The sequence below is a fragment of the Pygocentrus nattereri genome, chromosome 7, assembly GCF_015220715.1.
Source record: "Pygocentrus nattereri isolate fPygNat1 chromosome 7, fPygNat1.pri, whole genome shotgun sequence".
In the NCBI taxonomy this organism is placed as follows: Eukaryota; Metazoa; Chordata; class Actinopteri; order Characiformes; family Serrasalmidae; genus Pygocentrus; species Pygocentrus nattereri.
This window is the reverse complement of record NC_051217.1, coordinates 9780732-9804479: the sequence shown is the minus strand read 5'-3', so window position 1 is coordinate 9804479 and position 23748 is coordinate 9780732. Positions and strand designations below refer to the sequence as shown.

The following is a 23748-nucleotide window of genomic DNA, read 5'->3' as shown; positions in this document are numbered from 1 at the left end:
GGTCACAGAGACTTTTAATCTGTTCTTGACACTCAGACGTTAAATGGCTAAGGTCAATAACAGAAGGATGCTGTAGAACAGGTAAATACTGTTCCTCCACTTCTTCCTCATCATCAACTGCTCTAATAAACAGATGAACAGTTTCATGCTTTTTCCCTTGGAAACCAATCTTTCAGAAGGTTGATATGCAGAGCCCCATGAGAGCGTGCCTGTCCGGGTGTGGCGATTTCATAGGTGGTAGGTCCTAGTCGTTTAGTGACAGTGAAAGGCCCTTGCCACTTACCCAAGAGCTTGTTCTCCTCAGTGGGGAGCATCACCAGCACCTGCTGTCCAGGAACAAAAGATTGTTGCTGTGCTTTTGTCATACCAGACTTTTTGCTTACACTGAGCCTCTTGCAGATGATTAGCAGCCAACTTTGTCATTCGTTCTAGCTTCTCTCTCATGCTCAGTACATAGTCAATGGTACTAACCTCATCTGGATTTGGACGCTTTTCCCAGGTTTCCTTCATCAGTGACAGTGGTCCCCGCACTTCATGGGCATAAACCAGTTGGAATGGCGAAAAACCAGTTGATGCCTGGGGAACTTCGTATGCAAATAAAACATAGGGGAGCCACTGATCCCAGTCAGACCCACTTTTATTCACAAATTTCCGTAGCATCTGCACTGTGATGGTCCGACGGAAAAGACACGTGGGTACGTTCCAGTTTGGGGTGCAAAAATCGGTGTTTATTAAATCCCAGTGAAAAACCAAACAAAAAAAAACAAAAAAATGCAATTTATCCAACGCCAAAAAGAAAAATATTTACAAATATATACAGCTTAATTTGAATAATCAGTTATTCAATCACAACTTGAGAGGGTTTTAGGCTTCAACCACATTCCATTACCTCTCCCACAAGACTGGCTCATTCTGGTCCATCTAGGGCTTTTATAGAGCTAAACAGGAAGTGCTATGACGTCACTTCCGGTTTTTGCGGGGGGGGGGGGGGGGGGCGGGGTTCACTATAAAAACGCAGCAAACAAAGGGTCCTGTTTTCCTCCCTGACTGAAAACACGGCTACCTTCCTCTGGAGTCTATTCACAGGTAAGTACTTGTTGCCTTCCCCAAGTGTTTCAATAATATTAGTTTATAATATATGTTTCATTACATCACTAAATCAATCTAAATTTACAAATAATAAAACATTCACATTCACCATTAAGTTTTGTTTCTTTCCTCTCTCTGCAGGCTTGCTCTTGTTCTCCTGCATAACCACTCAATCAATAAATGCTATTTAAAAACAGTTTGTGTCTCTGAGTATGAAATGTCCCCATTACCTAGAAAGTTTAAACATATGTACATTGTGGCGGAGGGCAGCTCTGTCACATGCACTGTTTGATTAAAACGCTGTACTAAACCATCTGTTTCAGGATGGTAGGGAGTCGTTCTCAGTCCTTTAATGCCAAGCAAGTTGTAGACTTGTTTTAAAAGTGTGGACATAAAATTGGAACCTCTGTCAGTTAAAATTTCTTTTGGGAATCCCACTCTGGAAAAAAACTGTACAAGACAAAATGCTACAGATTTGGCCTTAATGTTTTTCAAAACAAAAACCTCTGGATAACGAGTTGTATAGTCACAAATGACCAACATATACTTGTTACCTTCTCAACTTCTTTCCAGGGGACCCACAATATCCATGCCCAAGCGCTGAAAGGGAACATCAATAACAGGCAACGTTATCAGAGGGACTTTAGGGGGACCCCTAACAGAAGTGCTCTGACATTCTGGACAGGTTTTACAGAATTCCGCGATATCTTTTGACATTCCTGGCCAAAAGAAATGTTTACTTATCTGGGTGTGTGTCTTGTGTCTTCCAAGAAGACCAGCCCACGGTATGGAATGTCCTAGGGTCATCACTTTAGGGTGCACACATTGGGGAAGCACCATTTGCCACGTTCTCCCATTTTCCCCGTACAGAATGTTGTTTTGCAAGCTGAAACAGCTCCCTTCATGTTCCCACTGAGCCAGGTTCTCTGGAGTCAACTTGGACATTTTTGAAAGCAACCAAGAGATTTCAGCATCCTCTTGTTGTAACCATGGCATGTCACCAGGTAATTTCCACTGCTCAGTATTACAAAACCAATCGGCTCCACCCGAGGCAAGCACTGAACTTTGGCTCCTTGAAACTTAGCTTCCCTTTTTTCAGCTTTAGATTTTTTTTAGCAATACTGGAGTACTTGGCAAATCTGCATTGTAGAAAGGTAGCATTTCTAATGAATTGTCTTCTATTCGTTGTAACTTGGATCCTGCCCGCATTAGCACCACATTACAGGTACTCACGGAGGACAACACTTCCAACAACACAGGAAAATCATGGCCAATAATTACAGAGTATGGCAAATTTGGTGCAACCCTACATGAGGTATGTATGCCCTTGAACCTCAAGATATACTTTAGCAGTTGGATACTGGCGTTCTTCCTCATGAACATATTTAAACTAGATCTTCATAATTAGAAGAACTTTCAGGGACTAGGCTGGCTTTTACAAGAGTTTGAGCGCATCCTGTGTCTATCAGAGCATTAACGGTTTGACCATTTAATACAACGTTTTTAATGACTTCACTGGGTATTGGGACTGTATGGGGCTAGGACCCACTACACTGGGCACATATTACTTACTATAACAAATACATCTGCAAGCCTTGCTGCTTCTTCTGCAGATGGTGGATCATGTTCTCTGATCCACACTTGCAACTCTGGGCACAGCATTCTCAGAAATTGCTCCAGGATAATGGTCTCCCCAATTTGCTTGACAGGCTTTGTTGTAGGTTTCACCCACTTTTGATACAGGTCCCTCAATCTGACATACACCTCTTTTGGTGTTTCCTCTGCCGACACCTCTAAGGAATGAAACCTCTGACGATAGGTCTCTGCATTGATTGAATACTTCAGTATGGCCTCCTTTACCAATGCATACTCACTCGACTCATCCACATCCATGGAAACATGGGCACTGCGGGCCTTCCCTGTCAACAAGGGCACCAACCTTATAGCCCATTCATCCTGGGGCCACCTGCATACTATGGCTATCCGCTCAAAGGTGGTCAGATAATGTTCTGTGTCATCTGTCACTGCCAGCTGCTGTAATTTTGGCTCTTTGGGAAGGTGAACGTGGGTTTCCTTACGAGAACTTAGGGAAGTTCTAAGTGATTGCTCAGGCTCTTCACCCATTCTTGGTCATACATCCTCCATAGATGTGCGTTGGCTCACCTCCCGCTGCAACAGATGGAACTGATGTTGTAAGGACTTCCACCTTGTCTCTTGTCGAGCTGCCTCTTGCTCCAGACGAGTATCCCTCACTTGCTGTTCGACCAGAAACTGGCGGAGCATTTGCCGGAGATCCCTTGTCTCTTCCTGCAGCCACTGTTCAACAGCTCCACCTCCAAAGGGTGCCTCCGGCTCCTCTTGAAGCATCCTGGACTCCACTTGCTGCTCAGCCCGTGGCTTCTTTGGCACCATGATGCCTCAAAACTGTGCCTCCAGTCTGGACACGTCCCACCGCTGCCTCCAACTGTCAGGGTGTGACCAAAAGCAAAGGAGCACAACAAGGAGCCAATTTGAACATTTATTACCCCTTATGGAGACACAAGTTTCTTGCCAGGCAAAAATCTTCCTCAATCTTCCTCAATCTTCCTCAATCTTCCTCAATCTTCCTCAATCTTCCTCAATCTTCCTCAATCTTCCTCAATCTTCCTCCTTCTTCCTCCTTCTTCCTCCTTCTTTTTTCCAAGACAGGGCAACATGGCCACTTTTACCAACATGGGTTAAACCATAAACAATCCACAGGGTACCTTCTCCACCAACAGTAACTAACAGATTACATTTAGCTTGATAACGCTGTTTCCCATTTCACAGCACATTCCCAACACAAAATAATATTTCAATTTTAGGTATAAAAACAGTAATGTTACACATTATTCACATAACTCTCTGAGTACTTCTGGCATACCCCCTAGAAAGGTTCCAGATAGTCTAGTCCACATTTCCCAGAATTCCAAGCATGTCTATAAAGACATGCTCTGTAAGCCCACACTCCCTTTTAAGCATCACCCACTGACCCATGCTGCAGACATGGTTCCTGGGGAACAAACAAAGAAGGTGGTAAAACACATTTGGTGAGCTCAATAAGTGTTAAAACGGTTCCAACCCATGGTCTGACTCTTCTTGCTAGTGTACACTCCTAGCATAGAAAAGTATACATTTTAATGGTGTTAAATTAGCAACCATTAGCACAAGATATGAGGAGTGTTAGAAATTATCCAAAGAATCAGAGAGCTATGTACATAGTATAAATAACAGTGTATTTCTATACTTGTGGAGCACCTAAGGCTACACTTAAAAACTGCCTTAAACTATATGAAATCCCCAGCACACTCCAATACCCAACACAAACAACCCATGTTGATGTTACATGTGGGGACCTTAGTGGGCCATCACCATATATATAATGAATAAATTCTGCATCATGATACTGTAGTATTAATATAAGTCTGGAGAAAACACCATCATTTATAGCCCTTCATCTTCTGTGATTTTGTTGCACTCCAGGTGTGAGTCGGACTGTTTTCCCTCGTGTTGGGAGTGTAGTGAAGGGCGCCAGCCTCCTTTATTTCCACATCTTCAAACGCCAAACGGTGGACTACTTCAACATGGGAATTGACGCATTCTGGAATACACCTGTAACAGCTCCTGCACTTTTCTTCTTCTGTCAGAATGATGCACTGTGTGATGCAGATTCTATGGAAGAAATGTTGGAGCATTGGAGAAAACAGGGCATTACTCTGATGAGTAAAAAGTGGGAGGAGTCTATCCATGCAGGCCATCTGCGTGCCCATCCTCAGGAGTACGTATCCATTCTAGAAAACTTCCTCTATTCTCTCAGTATGGTGCCTCTCAAGTCTAAAATATGAAGTCTCTTTTCTTTAACATTTAAGACTTTATTCATCATGCACATGTACTGTTACTGTGTGCAGTAAAGTTAGTAAAGTGCCTTCCTAAGTATTTTTATATAAAAAAGTTGATTACAGCAATTATTGAAACTTTCATTAATGTACTGACCTACAATCAGTATGTGCATGTGCGTGTGTCTGTACAAATTTATTAAGCTAATGTAAGTCCATGTTAACAATGTGTTGTGTTTAAATATACACTATGGTCAAAAAAAAAATACTGTTGGTTTTGGCCTGCTCAGAGTCCAAATTTAAACCCTATAGCAAGTATAAAGTTTGGTCACAAACTAGCTTGGCAGTGGTGTTCAACTGTTTGAAGTAATCATTGCTGAGTGGAACAGTAATGATGCAAGTTTACCAACAAGACTTCAACTATAAAGAAATCCCAGAGAAACGCTGTCCTGTACCAAGTTGTTTGTTTAATAAAGAAATTGGTTTAATGTCTTATTCTTGCAATTTTATTGACTAATGATTTTTTTTTAAGACCATTAAAGGCGTAATGTAATGCCATTTTGGGCTTGGCCCATTCTTTGTATGTACATGAATATATAAGTGTAAGTTTTGGGGCTGTGTCCTCATATTTTAGTGGAATTTCCTTTATTGATTTGGCCTCATCTGTAGCTCATGGCCTCAGTAATATGTTGTCAAAGTTGACTTTCCTATGGATCCACATGGATACCAGATTAGACAAAATAGTAAGTGGAAAAAGAAAAGTGAATTAGAAAGATTTCATTTAGCTATCCCAAGAAAACGGTCTGTGCCAAAAGTTGGCAACAAAGGAAGGATCCCGGTAACTGAGTGGGAAGACATAAACGCAAATACTTCGACAGATAACCAGCATGGTACAAGGAAGCAATTACCATAACTACGGTGATCTGTGAAGTGTGAAAATTGTGAGTAGGCCCCAGCACAAGACGGAGAGATCTTAGTGACTTTCAAAGAGGGTTCATTGTACTGAAAAGGTATTGGAGAGGCTGTTAGTGATGTGCTCAAGGCACTTACGAAGTGAGTCAAGGGGACCATAGTTGTTTGGGGAGGGGGGGCAGGTAAATCTGAGTATCATTTGCATAGCTGTGGTAAGATATTCCACACCATTATAGGATTTGGCCAAGAGGAAGCATGTGTAAATTAAATAAGAATGGCCCAAGAATCGAACCCTGGGGTACATCGCAGACTACTCTCTAAGAAACTTTGTTTCGTATTTGGACAAAGTAGGTCCTACATTACAAGCATGAACTGAGCCATTTTAGGAAGTTCATGGGGTGCAACCCAGTCCTAAAGTCTGTCTGTAAGAATGTTATGGTGGTTACGGTGGTATCAAAGCAATACTTATCAAACTTCAGAAAAACGAAATGTGATGCATTTAATATATCGCTGTTGTCAGAAGAAAACCTCGTATCTCCATAAAGGTAGCTTTACAGGAGAAGGATAAACCTACTTTACTCTTGCTGTAAGTCAATGGAACCAGAATTTTCAAGTCATTTTGGCCTGTTTTTTTCAGTCCATTCATAATTAAATTTACACACAATGTAAAGAGCAACAGACTTTACCAAATGATGTAAAAAAAAAAAAAAAAGAAAAACAACAAAAATGGAGATATGAGGTTTTCTTCCGACAGCAGCGATATGTGTTTTGTGTTTGTTTTTGTCACCCGTGTGTGTAAAGCCAGATATGTTAAAAGAATGAATATTATAAGAAGAAAAGTTCTATTAGGGAAAGTCTTGTATGTCACATTGGTCTGTCCCCCAGTCCTATAAGTGGCGCTGTTTCGCACGCACGAAGTGAAAAAGAGGTAAGCGGATGATGACCTCCGCTCGGACAAAACATGTCAGCCTTGTAGGAAAACGTGACTGTTTACAGCCAGCGCTGTGGACGGATTTTGACTCCAAACATACCTGTTATATCTGTTTCTATCACGGTCCGCTTTGCTTTACTTTAACAGTGCACTCAGCAGAGCGAGGCACTTTGGCTGGCTGGCCGCTGTAGCCGGCCGCCGTCAGGAAGCCAGTTTAAGAAACTTGTGAAGTTCAGCTCGGAGGGTCTGGCTTTTCGGTTTTAGTAAAGCCCGTGTTAATCTGAGCAGAATGCCTGCAGGGACCTTATTTGTGTCGAAGTTGCCCGCCTCGGCGAGCAGTGAGCGTCTGGAGGAGCTGTTCTCTGAAGTGGGACCTGTGAAGCGCTGCTTCGTGGTCAAAGCTAAAGGTACGTTCAGTAGGTTCACAAGTTACTGTGGGGTGTAGCTGCATTCTGGTGTTGGGACCACGATGGGAGGGTGAACCCAGCGAGAGTGGAGCATTTTTAGCAAAGGCACCCGAGGACCTATCATAAAGCCTATATACTGATGTATTTTGTGGTTTTCTGCATTTTCAGAAGTCTCCCAAATCTAAATGTGTCACAACTGCTTTGAATATGTGGATATTATGGACTATTCTTCATATGAAATTTTCAGGTTAGGTAGTCAGGGTCATAAGCTTATTTAAAAAATACTGCCAGTGCAGTAATAGCCTATACAGATCAACAGAACATTCAGTCAGATTTGTCTGAACAACTACAAACTGAGCTGACTTTGTTTTAAACAAAAGTTCTTCTGAAGGGAAGACTTCAGCAGACTCTCACAAGGACGTACAGCTGAAATTCCTCCAGACTTCTCTGTCTGTGCTGTCTGCCTTTCCCCCTCTGTTTTGGTTTAGATGCTCGTTTCTGACTAATTATGAAGTGTTGCTGAGACCGGTTTATACTCAACATGATTCCACCCAGGACCTTATTAATATAAGGCATATGGAGCCAAGTCATCTTCACTTGTTCAGAGTTAATGTCTGCAGACATCTTTTCACCACATCATCATCATCATCACAAGACAGGCCACCATTAGAAACCTAATGTCGCTACCTACATACACCTTATATAAATACATGGGTAGGCCTGCTTTTAGATATCCTAGCTTAAATACACTGAACTGTCACATATCGTTGGGCCATGTTAGCTTTAAAAAGTGTAATTAGAAAAAAATGAGCATATGTAGCACAGCGAAATTAAAGATGTCTTAATTTTACCTAAAACTGCCCTTTTTAACTGATATTTAGAAGAAGTACTTAAAACCCGCTTTGTCAAGTAAATATCATTTGTTACAATATCTGTTCTACACTGGTCTGTAAATTGTCTTTTAACAGTACAATGTAAATTCTTTCTATTTGATTTCTCCTCCTTATATATCCTGAATAAGATAAGTAATAGTTTGTCTGTCCACTAACCATGTTCTTTGTGGAATCAGGCTCATTTCAAATGACCACGCCCACAATGATGATGTCAGCGCAGTGAATACTAAGGCTGAATGACAAACACCCTTTTGATATTATTCGTAGTGGTTATAGTTGGTTGGCTCTCTGATAAAATAACAAGCAAATATACAGCATAAGTGGAAAAAGACAAATAAATACAAATTCTGATCGCGTTTTCACTAATAAAACATTATTTAATACAAGTGTTAATACAAGCAACACCCAGGGCTTAGTGAGTTGGCCGTTTAACAGCAGTTTATATGGTTTCAAGTTAAAGTGAAAATGATGCTGCAGGAAATGCTTTTTATTTTGTACCAGATGACAAAAGGCCGTTTCTCCTGGATAGTGAATGTGCTTCATGTCATCTGTTTTTCTTCCCCTCAGATTCGGAAAAATGCCGTGGAATTGGATATGTTACATATGCCATGGGAGAGGATGCTGAAAGAGCACTGAAAGAAATTAATAAGTATGATGGACACAAAATATCTGTAGTGTTGGCAAAGAAGAAGCTTCCTGATAAAAAGAAAAGAAAAGAAAAGAAAGGTAAACATATGTAGTGGTCATGTGTGTGCTTTTTATTTTAGCTCTTATGTTTATCTGGAGTCTAATTTATTTTGAAATATTTATGCAGATCTGCAAGAAACAGAAAGTCCCAAGGAAGTACCAGAAAAGAAATGTCATCAAAAGGATAAAGGCATGAAGAAGAATAAGATGAAGGCCAGGCTTATAATCAGAAACCTAAGTTTTAAAGTAAGTGGATATGAGCAGATAACACTTTACTTTGTAAAGGCATTGGGAGTCTGTTCCCAATTTAAATGGATTAATAGGGAGATGGTAAATGTTTTTCATTATCTTTGTCTTTCACTGAGATTATTCATATATGAATTTGTGGCTTTGTGTGCTTTTTCAGTGTTCTGAAGCTGAGCTCAAGGAAGCTTTCTCAAAATTTGGGACAGTCCTGGATGTCAATATACCTTTAAAACCAGGTAAAACATAAAGTCCAAAGCTGTGACAGATTTCAGCAGTAGCTGTGTGGTGGTCTACTGCTGTTGGTGACTTTAACAGCCATTCATGTTCTTGATGGATATGCTTTCATGACTGTTGTGATTTACTGAACTCGGACAGCAGTGTTTGGCGGCAAAAAGGTGGTTGTACATTATTTATTTATTTATTTATTTATTTATTTTTGCAGATGGGAAGAAACGAGGCTTCGCTTTTGTTCAGTTTAAAAACATGCTTGAAGCAGGAAAAGCTTTAGCGATAATGAACCTGAAAGAAATTAAAGGTGAGTCTTTCTCCATGCTAAAATGCCTCCTCCCTGTTGTCGCTGTTAAACTAATGCCTGTATAGAAGCCCTCTAGTCTGACTTCATTGTTTGTCTGCAGTTTAGTTCTCTAGTATAACATCATCCTTTTTCTCCATTCCTTTTTTCCACAGATAGACAGATTGCAGTAGATTGGGCTGTGGCTAAAGACAAGTTTGTGACTACTCAGTTAGGAGCGGCATCAGGTATACAAGCATTTTCAGTGGTTTACACAAAGCAGAGGTTAACTGACCTTTTTAAATGTGAAACTGAGTATGGTTTGTGTGTTGCAGTGAGTGAAAAAGACAAAAACGAGAGTTCAAAGGAAGGAGGAGTTGGTGAAAACTCAGACATAGAGGATGAGCCTCCAGCAAAAAAGTACGAGCATGTTTTTGCTCAGTCACAAAACTAACAGAAGTGTTATAATTAAGAGGGTGTTTTTTTTTTTTTTTTTTTTTTTTTTTTTTTTTTTTTTTTTTTCCTGTTGTGACTGAATTTTCTGATGTGATTTGCAGATGTTCTTTTTTACTAATTAGCATCGTCATCCCTGTTACTGTTGACACTGTCCAATTGTCACCTCAGAAAGTTTGCAGTGCATTACTGCTTTTGGAGATATGTGCATGAATGACAGGCTAATTGTCTGATAAATGTTGTTTTATGGTCAGATCCAAAGCACAGCAAGAGGAAGATGAGCAGAGTGTGTCTCCATCAGATGAGGATGAAGATGAGGACCATAAAGAGAGTGAAGGTGAAGAGAGTGGCAGTGAATCTCAGGAGGCAGACAGTGATGACAGTTGCCCTGCATCAGAAGACGACGACGATGATGATGATGATGATGATGATGATGACGACGATGACGACGACATCATTGATGATGACATTGATGATGAAGATGAAGAAAATAGTATGGCTTATTCTTTGAAATGTCCATGTCAATCCATGACAGTCTGTTAGTTTTTTTTTTTGCTTATATTTTAATGGTTTATTTCTTTCTCCAGCTCAACGGAAGAAAAAGAAAGCGAAGAACGCCCTTCCTTCAGATGTGAATGAGGGAAAAACTGTTTTTATCAGGTATCTGTAAACACCTATGTAACAATGCACAACAGTCTAGCAATCTGAGCTGGAGTTTGTTCTACACACCTGAAACTAAGAGATTTACTAGTCTCACAGGCCAAACCTCTATTAAGAAATAATCAATGTCCATTTTCCACTTGCATCTGGTTTTCAGTAGATGAGCACATTTTTGTTTTCAGCAGACATTCTTATTCAACGAGGCTTTTTTTGTGTAGATTATACTTGGTGCTGCAGTCCTTCTTTACTGTATGTTTTAGTGCTTTGTTGCTCTCACATACCCACTGCAACTCCAGAAGAGTTTGTTCACCGAGAACTAACAAACCAGGTGTATTGGAGCAGGGAAAATACTAAGTGTACATTAAAACTATTGGGTTCTGCAGCACCAGGGATGGGAACTACATGTTCCTGTGTGCAGGCTGATGGTGTAATCCACTGTACTCTCCAACCACGTAATATTGCTTCATTTTCTTATGAGACTTAACATGCTCATATTATTTAGCCATAGCAGAGCATCTGTAGCTGAGAATGAGATTCAAATAAATTGATTTTTTTGTTAGACTTTATTATTATTATTTAAACACATTTTTTTTTTCTCTGGAAATTAGTGAATAAAATTATCCATTTTATCCATTTTTGCATTTGCATGGTTTGGAGTACTACTAAAGACACAGCCACTTGCCATTCAGTGTCAAATTCCACATTGCTTTGTGTCCTGTTTTTTAGGAGAAACCTTTCTCTCTTTCTCTCTAATTCTCTTTCCTTCCCTATCTTTTTCTCAATTTTTCTATTGTCTATCTTCTCTCTTTACCTACAGAAACCTGTCATTTGACTCTGAGGAGGAAGGAATAGAAGAAATTCTCTTACAGTTTGGAGAACTGAACTATGTGCGGGTGGTACTACATCCTGAAACGGGACACTCAAAAGGTTAGAGCTGCTCTCTCAGAGTTTTTACATCTGCCTCTTGTTTTTGCACTAAAACCTGAAAAAGAGTTTCATTTTGACACTTGTTTAGTGATTGTCCAACATCATCTTGTCTTAAATGTCCCAAACTGTTTGCTAAACTACTAGGCTAACCCTGCTGACTCTGTTTGTCTTCCTCACTGTCTCTTGTTATGTCCAGGCTATGCCTTTGCTCAGTTCAAATCTAAAGAGGCAGCAGAAAAATGCCTAGCAGCGGCACAGAATGACTCTGAGGTGAGTTTATATTAATTTCCTTTGATACGAAGTTCCTGCTGATCCTCAAAGTCAATTTAAAAAAAATACATAATAAAATTGAAGGTCATAAAATGAGTAACACATTATTTAAATTATACACCAATCAGGCATTATTACTACCTCTTTGTTGCTACACTCATTGTCCATTTTATCAGTAATTCTACAATTACAGACTGTAGTTCATCTGTTTCTCTGCATGTTTGTTAGCCCCCTTTTGCCCTGTTCTTCAGTGGTCAGGACCCCCATGGACCCTCACAGAGCAGATACTATTTGAGTGGTGGAGCATTCTCAGCACTGCAGTATCACTGGCATGGTAGTAGTGTGTTAAGTGTGTTTTGCTTGTAAGAGTTGATCAGACACAGCAGTGCTGCTGGAGTTTTTAAACACTGTGTTCACTCACGGACCACTCTGTTAGACACTTCCACCGTGTCAGTACACCTTGATGTCCCTCATCAGTGGTCACAGGACACTCCCCACAGGATGCTCTTGGCTGAATATTTATGGTTGGTGGACTATTCTCTGTCCAGCAGGAACACAGAGGTGTTTTAAAAACTCCAGCAGCACTGCTGTGTCTGATCGACTCGTACCAGCGCAACACACACTAACACACCACCGCCACATCAGTGTTAGTGCAGTGCTAAGAATGGTCCACCACCTGAATAGTACCTGCTCTGTGAGGATCCATTGGTGTCCTGACCACTGAAGAACAGGGTAAAACAGGGCTAACAAAGTATCAGAGAAACAGACGGACTACAGTCTGTAATCGTAGAAGTATAGAGTAAGTGGAGCTGATGAAATGGACAATGAACGTAGAAACAAGGAGATGGTCAATGTTATGCCTGTTCAGTGTATGTCTTATGTTAATGTCTTATCCTAGCGTGTTGTAGTAGATCAGGTTTCAGATAAAATAAGCGTCATCTAGTTCTGATCTTTTGCTTCGTTTTTATTCCACTGTTGTAGAGGTTCCATCAATGGACATAACATTTGTTTTCTGCTATCAAAACTATTTTGTAAATACACTCCCACAAGGGTTTTCACCCACAAGTTCTGACTGGTTGAAAATGTAACTATTGTGGAACCATTTTGCTTCATCGTCTGAGTTAGCAGAAGCATAGTGTTCAAGACAAAGACAAAGGAACGGTGCTGTGGCATCTTATAAAAAAAAAAAAATGCAATTTCACTTTTATGAAGGCTAATCAGATTTGACCATAGTCACTATTAGGCACACTATGCAGTGGTTATTCAGAAAGAGCCAGCTTAAAAGTGATATATGGACATATCAGTCCAGTTTTTTATTATGCACATTTGAAAAGAAAGCTTAATTGCAGAATTGCAGTATTATTTGGCAGAGTAGCATAATATTACCTAAATTTTGCAGGTATAGCAATTTTAAAGCATATATGCATATCCATGTTTTTAATCAGTCATTTAGTACACACAAATACGTATCATATTGAAGTGTGTGCATAATGTGTTGAAAGTTGTATTGTTATTTGCTGTGTGTAGCAGCCCTGTTGGACCATAGCTGTTTTGAGTGGTTCTGGCGCTGACTGGGTTCATGTGCTTAATTCTGGCTAAGTCATGTTCTGTGTGTTCCAGACAGGTGGAGTGAGGGTTGATGGGAGGAAGCTGAGTATTGTGTTGGCGGTGAGCAGAGATGCTGCTGCCAAACTGAAGACCAAGACAGTGAAAACTCACAAAGGCTCCAGGAACCTCTACCTTGCCAGAGAAGGCTGTGAGTTAAACCAGTACACTGTACAGCCCAGTGACTAAGAAGTAGCGTTTAACAGTGCTCTGTTTCAGAATGACTACCAACAGCACATCATTCTAGAGCTCTGTATTATACATGGCATTTTTACTAGTAGCGTGCAGAAGAGGGAAAATCATCAGTATGCATTTTGCTACTTTATGATTTCAGCAGAGGACTGAACAGAAGTGCAAATTGTAGCAGAGCAAAGAGGATCACTGAAGATTACAAATAGTGTTAATATAATTCACCAATTTGAAATGAACCAAACCTGTGTTGTTGAAAGAATATTAGACACCTAATGATAGCATCTAGCATCTTTGAATGGACTTTGAGTGGATTTTTGTTTTATATATTTATTTATTTATTTTTGTACTGAACTATTCTTTAATTATTTTACATATATCAGCATAGGCCCATAAATTCCTCATCAGTGCATTTATCATTTTTACTCACGTAAACCACTGTTGCTTCTGTCTTTTCTCCTCATTTTTTTTTTCTCTACATCCAGTGATTCGAGCTGGAACCAAAGCAGCAGAAGGAGTGTCTGATTCTGATATGGCCAAGAGGGCCAGGGTAGGTCGAGCCAGCTCTTATGAAATACTACATAATATCAAAGTTATGGGTTTTGTGCAGTTTCTGTGCTGAACCAAAAGTCAGTGCAGCACATCTTTTAATATACTTGTTATAAGCAGCCCTGCAAATGATTATCTCCTTTTAAGTATTATGATTGTTTTATGTGTGTTCATCAGTTTGAGGAGCTGAAAAGAGCAAAGTTGAAGAATGTCAACATCTTTGTGTCCCAAACACGGTTATGTGTTCATAATCTGCCTAAGAACATAGACCGCCAACGTCTCCTCCACCTCTGCCTCTTCGCTGCAGGGGGAGGCAAGCGGGTCCGGATTACTGAGGTACAAATGCCCATCTCACATACGCACAAACACAATGTTGATAAACAGTGTATGAGTTAGTTCAAGTTTGTGTGTTGCTCAGTGACGGCAGCAGTGTGGTCCACTATTTTCTTGCATCAACACTAGATGGCAGTACCAGGTTAAGTTGGCACAATGCAGAGGTTTATGAACGTAGTTTTATGAGCTTTTAGGCTTTGCTGGCAATCTGCAGAGCGTTTTTTGTTTTGTTTGTTTGTTTTTGTTTTGTTTTTTACCCAAACATATATTTATGAAAATAAAGACTTGCTCCTTTTGCGCTCTCTCTCGCTCTCTCTCTCGCTCTCTCAGTGTCATGTGATGTATGACAGGAAGCCAGTGCGTGGTCAGATAATGGGGAAGCCACTAGGTTATGGCTTTGTGGAGTTTAAGGAGCACGAGCATGCCCTCCAGGCCCTGCGTCACCTTAACAACAATCCCAGCATCTTCAGTGCCAACAAGGTCAGTCTGGTGCTTGAGGTCGGGTCATTTTCTATGCACTAATGATTCGCTTTCATTTTTAGCAGGTAGTGACTCGGTGGTTTCTATAAAGAGGTTTCTAAAGGTTTCAAAAGACTCAAGGTGTGAGACTGTGCCAAATTAGAACAATACAAAATGGTGGTTTGTACACTGCAAAGTTTCTGTGGCACAAGTACCTAAGGAGAAAACACACAGGCGATATTCTGGATGATGGACTGCCAGAAAAGGCAAAACCACCAAAAGTGTTATCTATTCATGTTTATTAATGTTCGCATTGGGTTGATAAGAGATTTTCCTTATCTAATTATTTTGTTTCTGCATTTATTTTATGCCTATTTCTTTGTTTAGGAAATGTCATAATTAGGATTTTTGCAGGAAATCGGTTAGATTATTTGTAAAAGTATTCTGTAGATTTGAACGATAGAAAATGGCAGCTCTACACAGCGTTTATCCATTATAAAATTTACAAATGTAAGACAAAGTTCTCTGATGTTATAGATAACAGTATGTCATAGTGTCAGAAGTCAAATACGCGAGTATGTAATGTTACTTAAACATTCAGCACTGATTTGGTATGATATTAGGTGTGCAGTTTGACCGTGCAAGCTACTTTATACATCAAACTTGTCTTGGTGTTTTTGGACGTGTATCCTGATCAGCTATCTTAACACCAGCTTAGTAAGCAGACTGCAGACTAGAGGTGGGCAATACGATGATACTTTATCCTGATAAATTATGTCACAGTATACTTTTCTGAGCATAGCATGGATATTGTCAGTAGTTAAAAGAATTATGACCAACTGCATAATTAATAAAAAAATGTAATTATGCTTGTTTAATCTGACTTTAGTGCAATTTGTAAAAAATTGATAAAATGGAATAATTTTTAAAATTATTTGCTTGTATTCTGTTTTAACTTGTGCATTGCAACATTCTATTCATTATCATGTATCATGAAAAATTTCAATATACAATACAATATTTACAATATTTTTGCCATATCACCCACGTCTACCTCAGACCCAAACCGTATCCTGCATGTTTTGGTACATATTTTATTCTGACTGACTTGAGTAAATGTTAAGCCTGAATTATACTTCTGCGGTAGTGTGTTGCACACCTTCATAGTAGGAACGTCTGTCATTTAAGTGTATTGGTAGTAGTGCTGGGTGGTATGACCTCAAATCAGTATCACGATTAATTGAATATTTTACCTCGATTATGATTAATCGATAGTTTTTTTGTTTTTGCCCCCATAGTTCACTGACAAGGTTTGTACTGTAAATATGCGTGGCATATCTTAATGTAAATCGTCTCTAAGGCCAGTTCAGAATTCACACGGCTTTTACATCAATCCAGCTCAACATCCATCTTAAATTCTTGCTGATGAGACCTTAAACATTTGGGGTGATATGTTTGTATGAAAATTAGAAGAGACTTATCCAAAACACTTGCTGGGTAATGGGCACAGCTGTCAATCAGTGAAGCTTCATGATCGCTCCTGTAATGCTGGCGAAGATGAAACTGAAAGCACCGGGAGCGACTGGTGTTCATTCATAGTCGTGATTGTTTACCTCTGGATGAGCCACGTAAAGCAACGTGATGCGTTTTTCTTTTGGGCATGCGGGTCAGTTTAGAAGTGTGTCCTGTTCAGACTGATGTCGCATACAGATCACATTTAAAAGATACTGTGAACAAACATCGTATTTGGTGAGAAAATCAGATTTGGTCCACTTTTACCTGCTGTGTGTCAACATAGTCTTAGCTTCTGTGTTGCCGACTGGACATGGTGGAGTCACATGACTACACGCGCAGGAGTACGTTTTTAAGGGGACAGTACATGAACACACAGAGTGGGGAAAGGATTAACAGAATTTAAAAAATAAATAAATAAATATCTGACATGGACAAGATTACGTCGGTTAGAAGTTCTGAATATCGGTTTCGATTACTTTTCGATTAATCGCCCAAGCTTAATTGATGGAGGTCTCATTCAAATGCCTTTAGAGTCAAACCTGCACAGCAAGTCTCCCTTCAGATTCAGGTGCACATACATGTGTGCCACGCTGTGCAGGTGCCATGCTTGTGTATTTTAGCATGCATACCGTGGCAGTTACAATCCATTTTAGGTATAAACCTAGCTTTAGGGTGAAAACCAAGATCTAACATGTTCTGTGGTGTGTGTAGCTTTTAGCTATGCTGATCTACAGTCTTGTAGAGACTTAGAGGTTAGTCTTTTTGAGGTTTTTCCTGCCTCTGATGTTTCCTCCTCTTTCTGTCACATCAGTGAGGTCCCACACCACCAATATGATATTTATGAAATATGCATTAGTGGAATGTATATTTGGCACATATAGTTTTTAAATAGCATCCAGACTGTTTTCCAGAGTGCTGCAGCTGTATCCTGCATTGAAAAATAAATAACTGAATAACATTGAATAACTGGGTCATTTCTCTGAACAGATGTGTTCACAATTGAGACATTTTCTCAGAAGCCAATTTATTTATCCCCTTATCAGTCTGACCAACACATTACACAAATCCAAACATTCCCCTGTTGTTCAATAGAATTTTTCCTTCTATGGCAGTAATTCTTGAAAACCAGATGAATCGTTACCCTTGGCACTTCCTCATCATGTCTCATTTGCTAAACTAATGTGGAAGAATGTTTGTTTGTCCTGGAACCCCAGCTGGACTGTCGCAAGAGTGTTGATGTGTTTTCTTGCTGAAAGGATGTATTCACATGTACAGTATGAGTGCTCTTAATGGAGTGTTGTCTTTCCTTTGCATGGATGTCCGGTGTGTCCTGCTGATCTGCTCAGAGGCCCATTGTGGAGTTCTCTTTGGAGGACACCAGGAAGTTAAAGCTGAAGGCCATGCGATTGCAGCAGAGCAAGGTAAAACTTGCCTCTGTCTCTGGAGCTGAGAAGGTGAGCATGATTTTCAGCGGTATCATTATCAGTGATTGCATTTTAAAGAACCCACCATGTTGGATCTAGCCCTGCAGGGTAGATTTGTATTGTTTACGTGCAGAATTCTGTTATCACATTGCACCCTGTAGTCATTGCCTGTTGATGGTATTATGAGGGCATGTTGGCAGACAAATGAGAGTCGCTTATATACGTTTAGAAAATGAGCCACTTTGCTATGCCACTTTCCTTTTAATCAGTATCTGCTTCTCCTTTCTCCATTAGCACATTTCTGTATGACATTTAATGTGGTAAGAGAAGCCTGCTTAAACCAGAGAAATAAACACATTCATATTTCTGCTCAGAAATTTTAGCATTTTCTTGCTTATAGTTAAGTAGTTTTTGGTATGGTTTGATTGTTTTTGCTGTAGGTTTAATACATCATGTGTTTACATCATATAAAAGGTTTATTGTTGAAATATAGTCCTATGCAGAAGTTTAATATGTATATAGCCCATAGGGGTGTGTGTATAACACATCCTAGATCTGAATGAATGAAATATTCTCATTGAATTTTTTTGTTCTGTACAAAGTTGAATCTGCTGACAACAAAATCACACAAAATTTATCAATGGAAATCAAATTTATTAACCAGTGGAGGCCTGGATTTGGAGTCACACACAAAATTAAAGTGGAAAAACACATGACAGGCTGATGCAACTTTGATGTAATGTCCTTAAAACAAGTCAAAATGAGGCTCAGTATTGTGTGTGGCCTCCACGTGCCTGTATGACCTCCCTACAACACCTGGGCATGCTCCTGATGAGGTGGCGGATATTCTCCTGAGGGATCTCCTCCCAGACCTGGACTAAAGCATCCACCAACTCCTGGACAGTCTGTGGTGCAACGTGGCATTGGTGGATGGAGCGAGACATGATGTCCCAGATGTGCTCAATCGGATTCAGGTCTGGGGAATGGGCGGGCCAGTCCATAGCTTCAGTGCCTTCATCATGCAGGAACTGCTGACACACTCCAGCCACATGAGGTCTAGCATTGTCCTGCATTAGGAGGAACCCAGGGCCAACCGCACCAGCATATGGTCTCACAAGGGGTCTGAGGATCTCATCTCGGTACCTAATGGCAGTCAGGCTACCACTGGGGAGCACATGGAGAGCTGTGCGGCCCTCCAAAGAAATGCCACCCCACACCATTACTGACCCACTGCCAAACCGGTCATGCTGAAGGATGTTGCAGGCAGCAGATCGCTCTCCACGGCGTCTCCAGACTCTTGTCACGTCTGTCACATGTGCTCAGTGTGAACCTGCTTTCATCTGTGAAGAGCACAGGGCGCCAGTGGCGAATTTGCCAATCCTGGTGTTCTCTGGCAAATGCCAAGCGTCCTGCACGGTATTGGGCTGTGAGCACAACCCCCATCTGTGGACGTCGGGCCCTCATACCATCCTCATGGAGTCAGTTTCTAACCGTCTAGCCATCCTGGATGTGCCGCACTACCTGAGCCACTTGTGTGGGTTGTAGAGTCTGTCTCATGTTACCACGAGTGTGAAAGCACCACCAACATTCAAAAGTTACCAAAATATCAGCCAGAAAGCAGAAAGGTACTGAGAAGTGGTCTGTGTTCCCCACATGCAGAACCACTCCTTTATTGAGTCTTACTAATTACCAATGATTTCCACCTGTTTTCTATTCCATTTGCACAACAGCTGTGAAATTGATTGTCAATCAGTGTTGCTTCCTAAGTGGACAGTTTGATTTCACAGAAGTTTGATTTACTTGGAGTTATATTGTGTTGGTTAAGTGTTCCCTTTATTTTTTTGAGCAGTGTATTTATTTATATATAAAATCCAGAACCACTCCACGACGCTTGATATTTCACACCGGATGCGGTGCAAGCACGTTGCAAAGCGAGAGCAGTTGCTGTTTGTATTGAGGTTTCACATAATATAAACGTCTGTATTATCCATCTACTATGTAAAAAACGTTGTTGATGACCAACAGTAAAATCTCGACTAACTGCCATGACTGTTACTGGCTTTCTCACCAAGTGATGTCGTTCTATATCTTTACAACATTAAATTACTCAGAAGATTTCAGTCAACATGTCAAAGAGTTAAAAATAGATTTGTTGATTTGTTTATTAGTATATTAAAGCATAGACATTGAATTTATCTGTTGTTTCTGCATAAAAGCTACTGGCATGCCACGTGTGGGACGCGAAACAAATATACCCAAAGTGAATTTTTGTGCTTCTCAACTTGACAGCACTTAATGATAATAATAAATATAAATAAGTTAGTTAACTGCAGTAGTAGTTATGTATAAGGAATTTTAGTAAATACCAAAAGACAAATTTCAAAGTGGGGCATTAATAATATTGACCTCACATATGTACAGTAGTAGTTTAACTATTTAGATTTCTAACTGGTGATAAAAATAATGACTCTCCATTGTCCACTGATCCACAGAATAAGTCGCTAAAAGCCGGAAAACAGGAAGGAGGAAGCAAGCAGCCTCAGCAGAAGTCTCCTGGTAAGGGTAAAGCTGCAGCACAGCGGACAGGTGGGGCCAAGACAAACACTGAGTATGAAAAGGGAGTCCAGAGTGGTCACTACTCAGGTTTTAGAACCACACCAGAAGTGGAACATGTCGAACTACAAGACGGCAAAAAACGCCAGAAGGTTCTTCCTATGCCTTCACACAGAGGTCCAAAGATCAGGTACGGGTTTGGTTTCATCGTCTTTGGTAGAATTTGAAGGAAGAGTGTAGTTTCAATGTACGTTGTTTCATGTAAACTGAACAGACGTGTGTCCATCTCCCTGTCTGGAATAGGCAAAGGGATAAAGGCAAGCAGCCTGTTCAGTCTAAGACGGTGAAGAAAGGACCCAGCAGAAAAGACAGAAACGTGTTTTCACTTGCGAAACCTAACCAAAATAAGAAACAGGTGAACACATTTTTCTACATCTCTACATCTACGTCAGGGCATTTACAGCTCAGCATGTCATTGAGTAACATGGTTTGTGTTTACACAATAACTAGTTTACTCATTTCCTTGCTTCAGTTCAGAGTAGGGTATGAACATTTTGTGGCTTATGTCAATACTGATTTTAAGGGGGCTAAAAATTCTTATAACTGATAATATCAGTATAATTTTACATTCATATATTAGATTTTAAGTTTAAGGTAAACAATGCTTTCTTAAAAGATTATCAATTCTCAGTTGCTGCCGACTTAAAGACTGGTTAATGTAAATTCAGAGATTTGTTTCGAAACGTGTATAACATTTTAGAAAATAATTCCTGAAGACATGAAACTATGGAGTACTTAATTGTGGAGTTAGATTGTTCAACTGTTTTTCATCATTTTATGTTCAGGATTTTTTTGGACGGGATTGAAATCGTGGTTCAATGGCTGTGTTTACATGTAAAGATTTTTGCTACTCCGATTGAATGCATTCTGATTCCAGATTATGACTGGGGTGTTTGTATGCGCACACGACTCAATTTGATAGAAATCTCTGTTTGCATGCACGCTAAAAGTAATCAATCCAAATTTGCATGAGTACCACTTTACTATGTTACCATGACAGCAGGCATGACGTGAGTCTAGTCAGAGTGAGCCAAGCAGCAGTAAGCATTGCTATTTTTTTATTGCTTTAAAATTATGGCAGACTAAGGAAAACGTACTTAACATGTACTTAATAAAGAAGGGTGAGGAAGGAAGACGTCATGCTCTGAGACACATAAGCTGATTGTGCCATTAGTCGGATTATTAACGGATTATTAGACTGCATGTAACTGTGGCTAATGATGCACTGACACCGTACTCATCATGCCCCCTCCCCTAATACTATAACAGTAGGAAAACTAGAGTGTAGTGTTTCTCCCCCAGATTGCAAAATGTTTGTTTGGTTTTTTTTTTTATTGATAGCCTAACTTTACTTGGGTAGGTTATGCCAGTCAGTACCTATTGCTGACTTGCATAAATAAGAGAAGAAAAACACAATCTGTGTTGCAGACTGAGAGCAACGTTGGCTCTTGTGTAGGTCAGTGTCCTCTGGCTCTGAATTGTATGTGGTGGCTCAGACATGTATTGCTGTACAGTCCAATAAAGCTACTAAATGGCGCATCCATTTTTTGGGTTGTGGTGTGAGGGAAGCTGCTCAGGAATGAAAGCAAGTTCTGTTTTTATTAGTCTGTTTTGTTTTGAGGTGCTGCTAGTGGCTTCATTTCATTCCAAGAGATGTTTTGCTGCCTAACCTAGCAAGCTATTGGATATGCTAACATTAGTATGAAGCTGGAGTCGGCTTCCTGTTCACCAGCTTTTTTTTTTTTATTTTAAAGAGAGGACTGTACCTTTCCAGCAATTGGGCGTGGTTTCAGTGCGTCAGCGAACACGCCCCCACCATCTCAGAGCAGAGAATACTGCTTATTTTTCATTATGTTGAAATGTAATTTTATATAATTTATGGTGGTTTAACGATGACTTTGGCTGGGTTTTCTGTCGTGTAACAAACTCTGATCACATTTTTATTACTGCTTTACATGGACTTACTAATATTGTAGCACTCAATGTGGAGCTACCCAGAAAGATTTTAATTTAAAATATTAAACTTTAAAAAATTACTGGGCAGCACAGGGGGAGCCCAGCACAACCCTTTAGAATTAGACATTAATTATAGGCTGTGTGGTAAAACTTTACAGTAGGGTATGGTTCATAAGGCTCCATGACATCTACATATGCTTGTCATGACATCTAATATAGACCTACATAAATGTTTATAAATTTCCAACAGACGTCATTTGGTTGCATTTGCCAATTTTGATCAAAGTTATCTAAAGTAGCCTTTATGACAGATGATGCCTGTTGGAATAAGCATTTGTAAACATTTAGGTAGGGTTATGTCAGTTATGTCAGTCATATAGCCTTATATACTGTGCCCTACAGTTACGTGTTACCAGCTTTGTTTTTGACAACTTAAAAAGACCACAGATCGTCAATCTCAGCCAATATTGAATATCGTTAGCCAGCTGATGTATCCGTCAGGCCATAGTCTAAAATCCCCAGGCCCATTGCAGTTCCAACAGACTGGAAATAATGCAGTGTAGAAATCTGTTCTATTAATAGAGAAAATGATAAGTAAATGATGCTGGTGTCATGGCAACCAAACAAAATTATTTTAAAGTGACTTTGTCCTGTTTTCAGAATGCCAAACCAGTGAAGAAAACATTCCGGAACAAAGACCTCTTTGAAAACCTGGTGGAGCAGTACAAGAAGAAGCTCATGGGTGCCTCGAGCTCTAAGGGTTCACTCGTCAGAAAGAGCAAATGGTTCAGCTGAGAGAGTGTGTTGTATGTGAATGAGCACATGCTATGGCGTGTGGGACTGAATATGTTTTACTTGGCATCTCTGAAATGACGCATTTTATATGAAAAATTTTGTCACTGTTTGTTGCTTAACCAGTTGTTTTGCTCTTTGTGAGCGGTCCTTCTGGTACGCTGCCAGCAATATTGGGGTCTGTCTGGTTGATAGACCTATGGCAAATAAATATTTAGGTAAACATATTGAGTTTACTGGCTTCATTCACCAAAGCATGTAATGAAAGAAATGAGTGTGAACACCTTTTATTGGCACATCTGACATGTGAGGTGGACTGAATGGGAGTTGAAGTTGGGAATTAAGACTCTGAGGAACTGCTGCCACTTTTAAAGTTACAGTTAACAAACCATCATAGTACATCATATTGTCCCAGATAAGTTCACAAACGTTACCATGGCAGAGAATTGGGGAGGGAAGATAGGATGGTGTTG

At 40.0% G+C, this 23748-nt stretch overlaps 1 protein-coding gene across 1 annotated transcript; it reads left to right on the top strand.

The window, feature by feature from the left end:
* Positions 1 to 6776: 6776 nt before the first annotated feature.
* On the top strand, positions 6777 to 23502 carry rbm28 (RNA binding motif protein 28). The gene is made up of 19 exons (XM_017722917.2): positions 6777 to 7193; positions 8654 to 8812; positions 8901 to 9019; positions 9180 to 9255; positions 9462 to 9554; positions 9707 to 9778; positions 9866 to 9950; positions 10238 to 10476; positions 10571 to 10643; positions 11461 to 11570; positions 11767 to 11840; positions 13461 to 13596; positions 14120 to 14184; positions 14361 to 14519; positions 14847 to 14996; positions 17837 to 17944; positions 20407 to 20657; positions 20771 to 20882; positions 23144 to 23502. Exons 1-19 carry the CDS (start codon positions 7076 to 7078, stop codon positions 23276 to 23278), a joined length of 2334 nt encoding a protein of 777 aa, XP_017578406.1. The 5' UTR covers positions 6777 to 7075; the 3' UTR covers positions 23279 to 23502.
* The last annotated feature ends 246 nt before the right edge of the window (positions 23503 to 23748 follow it).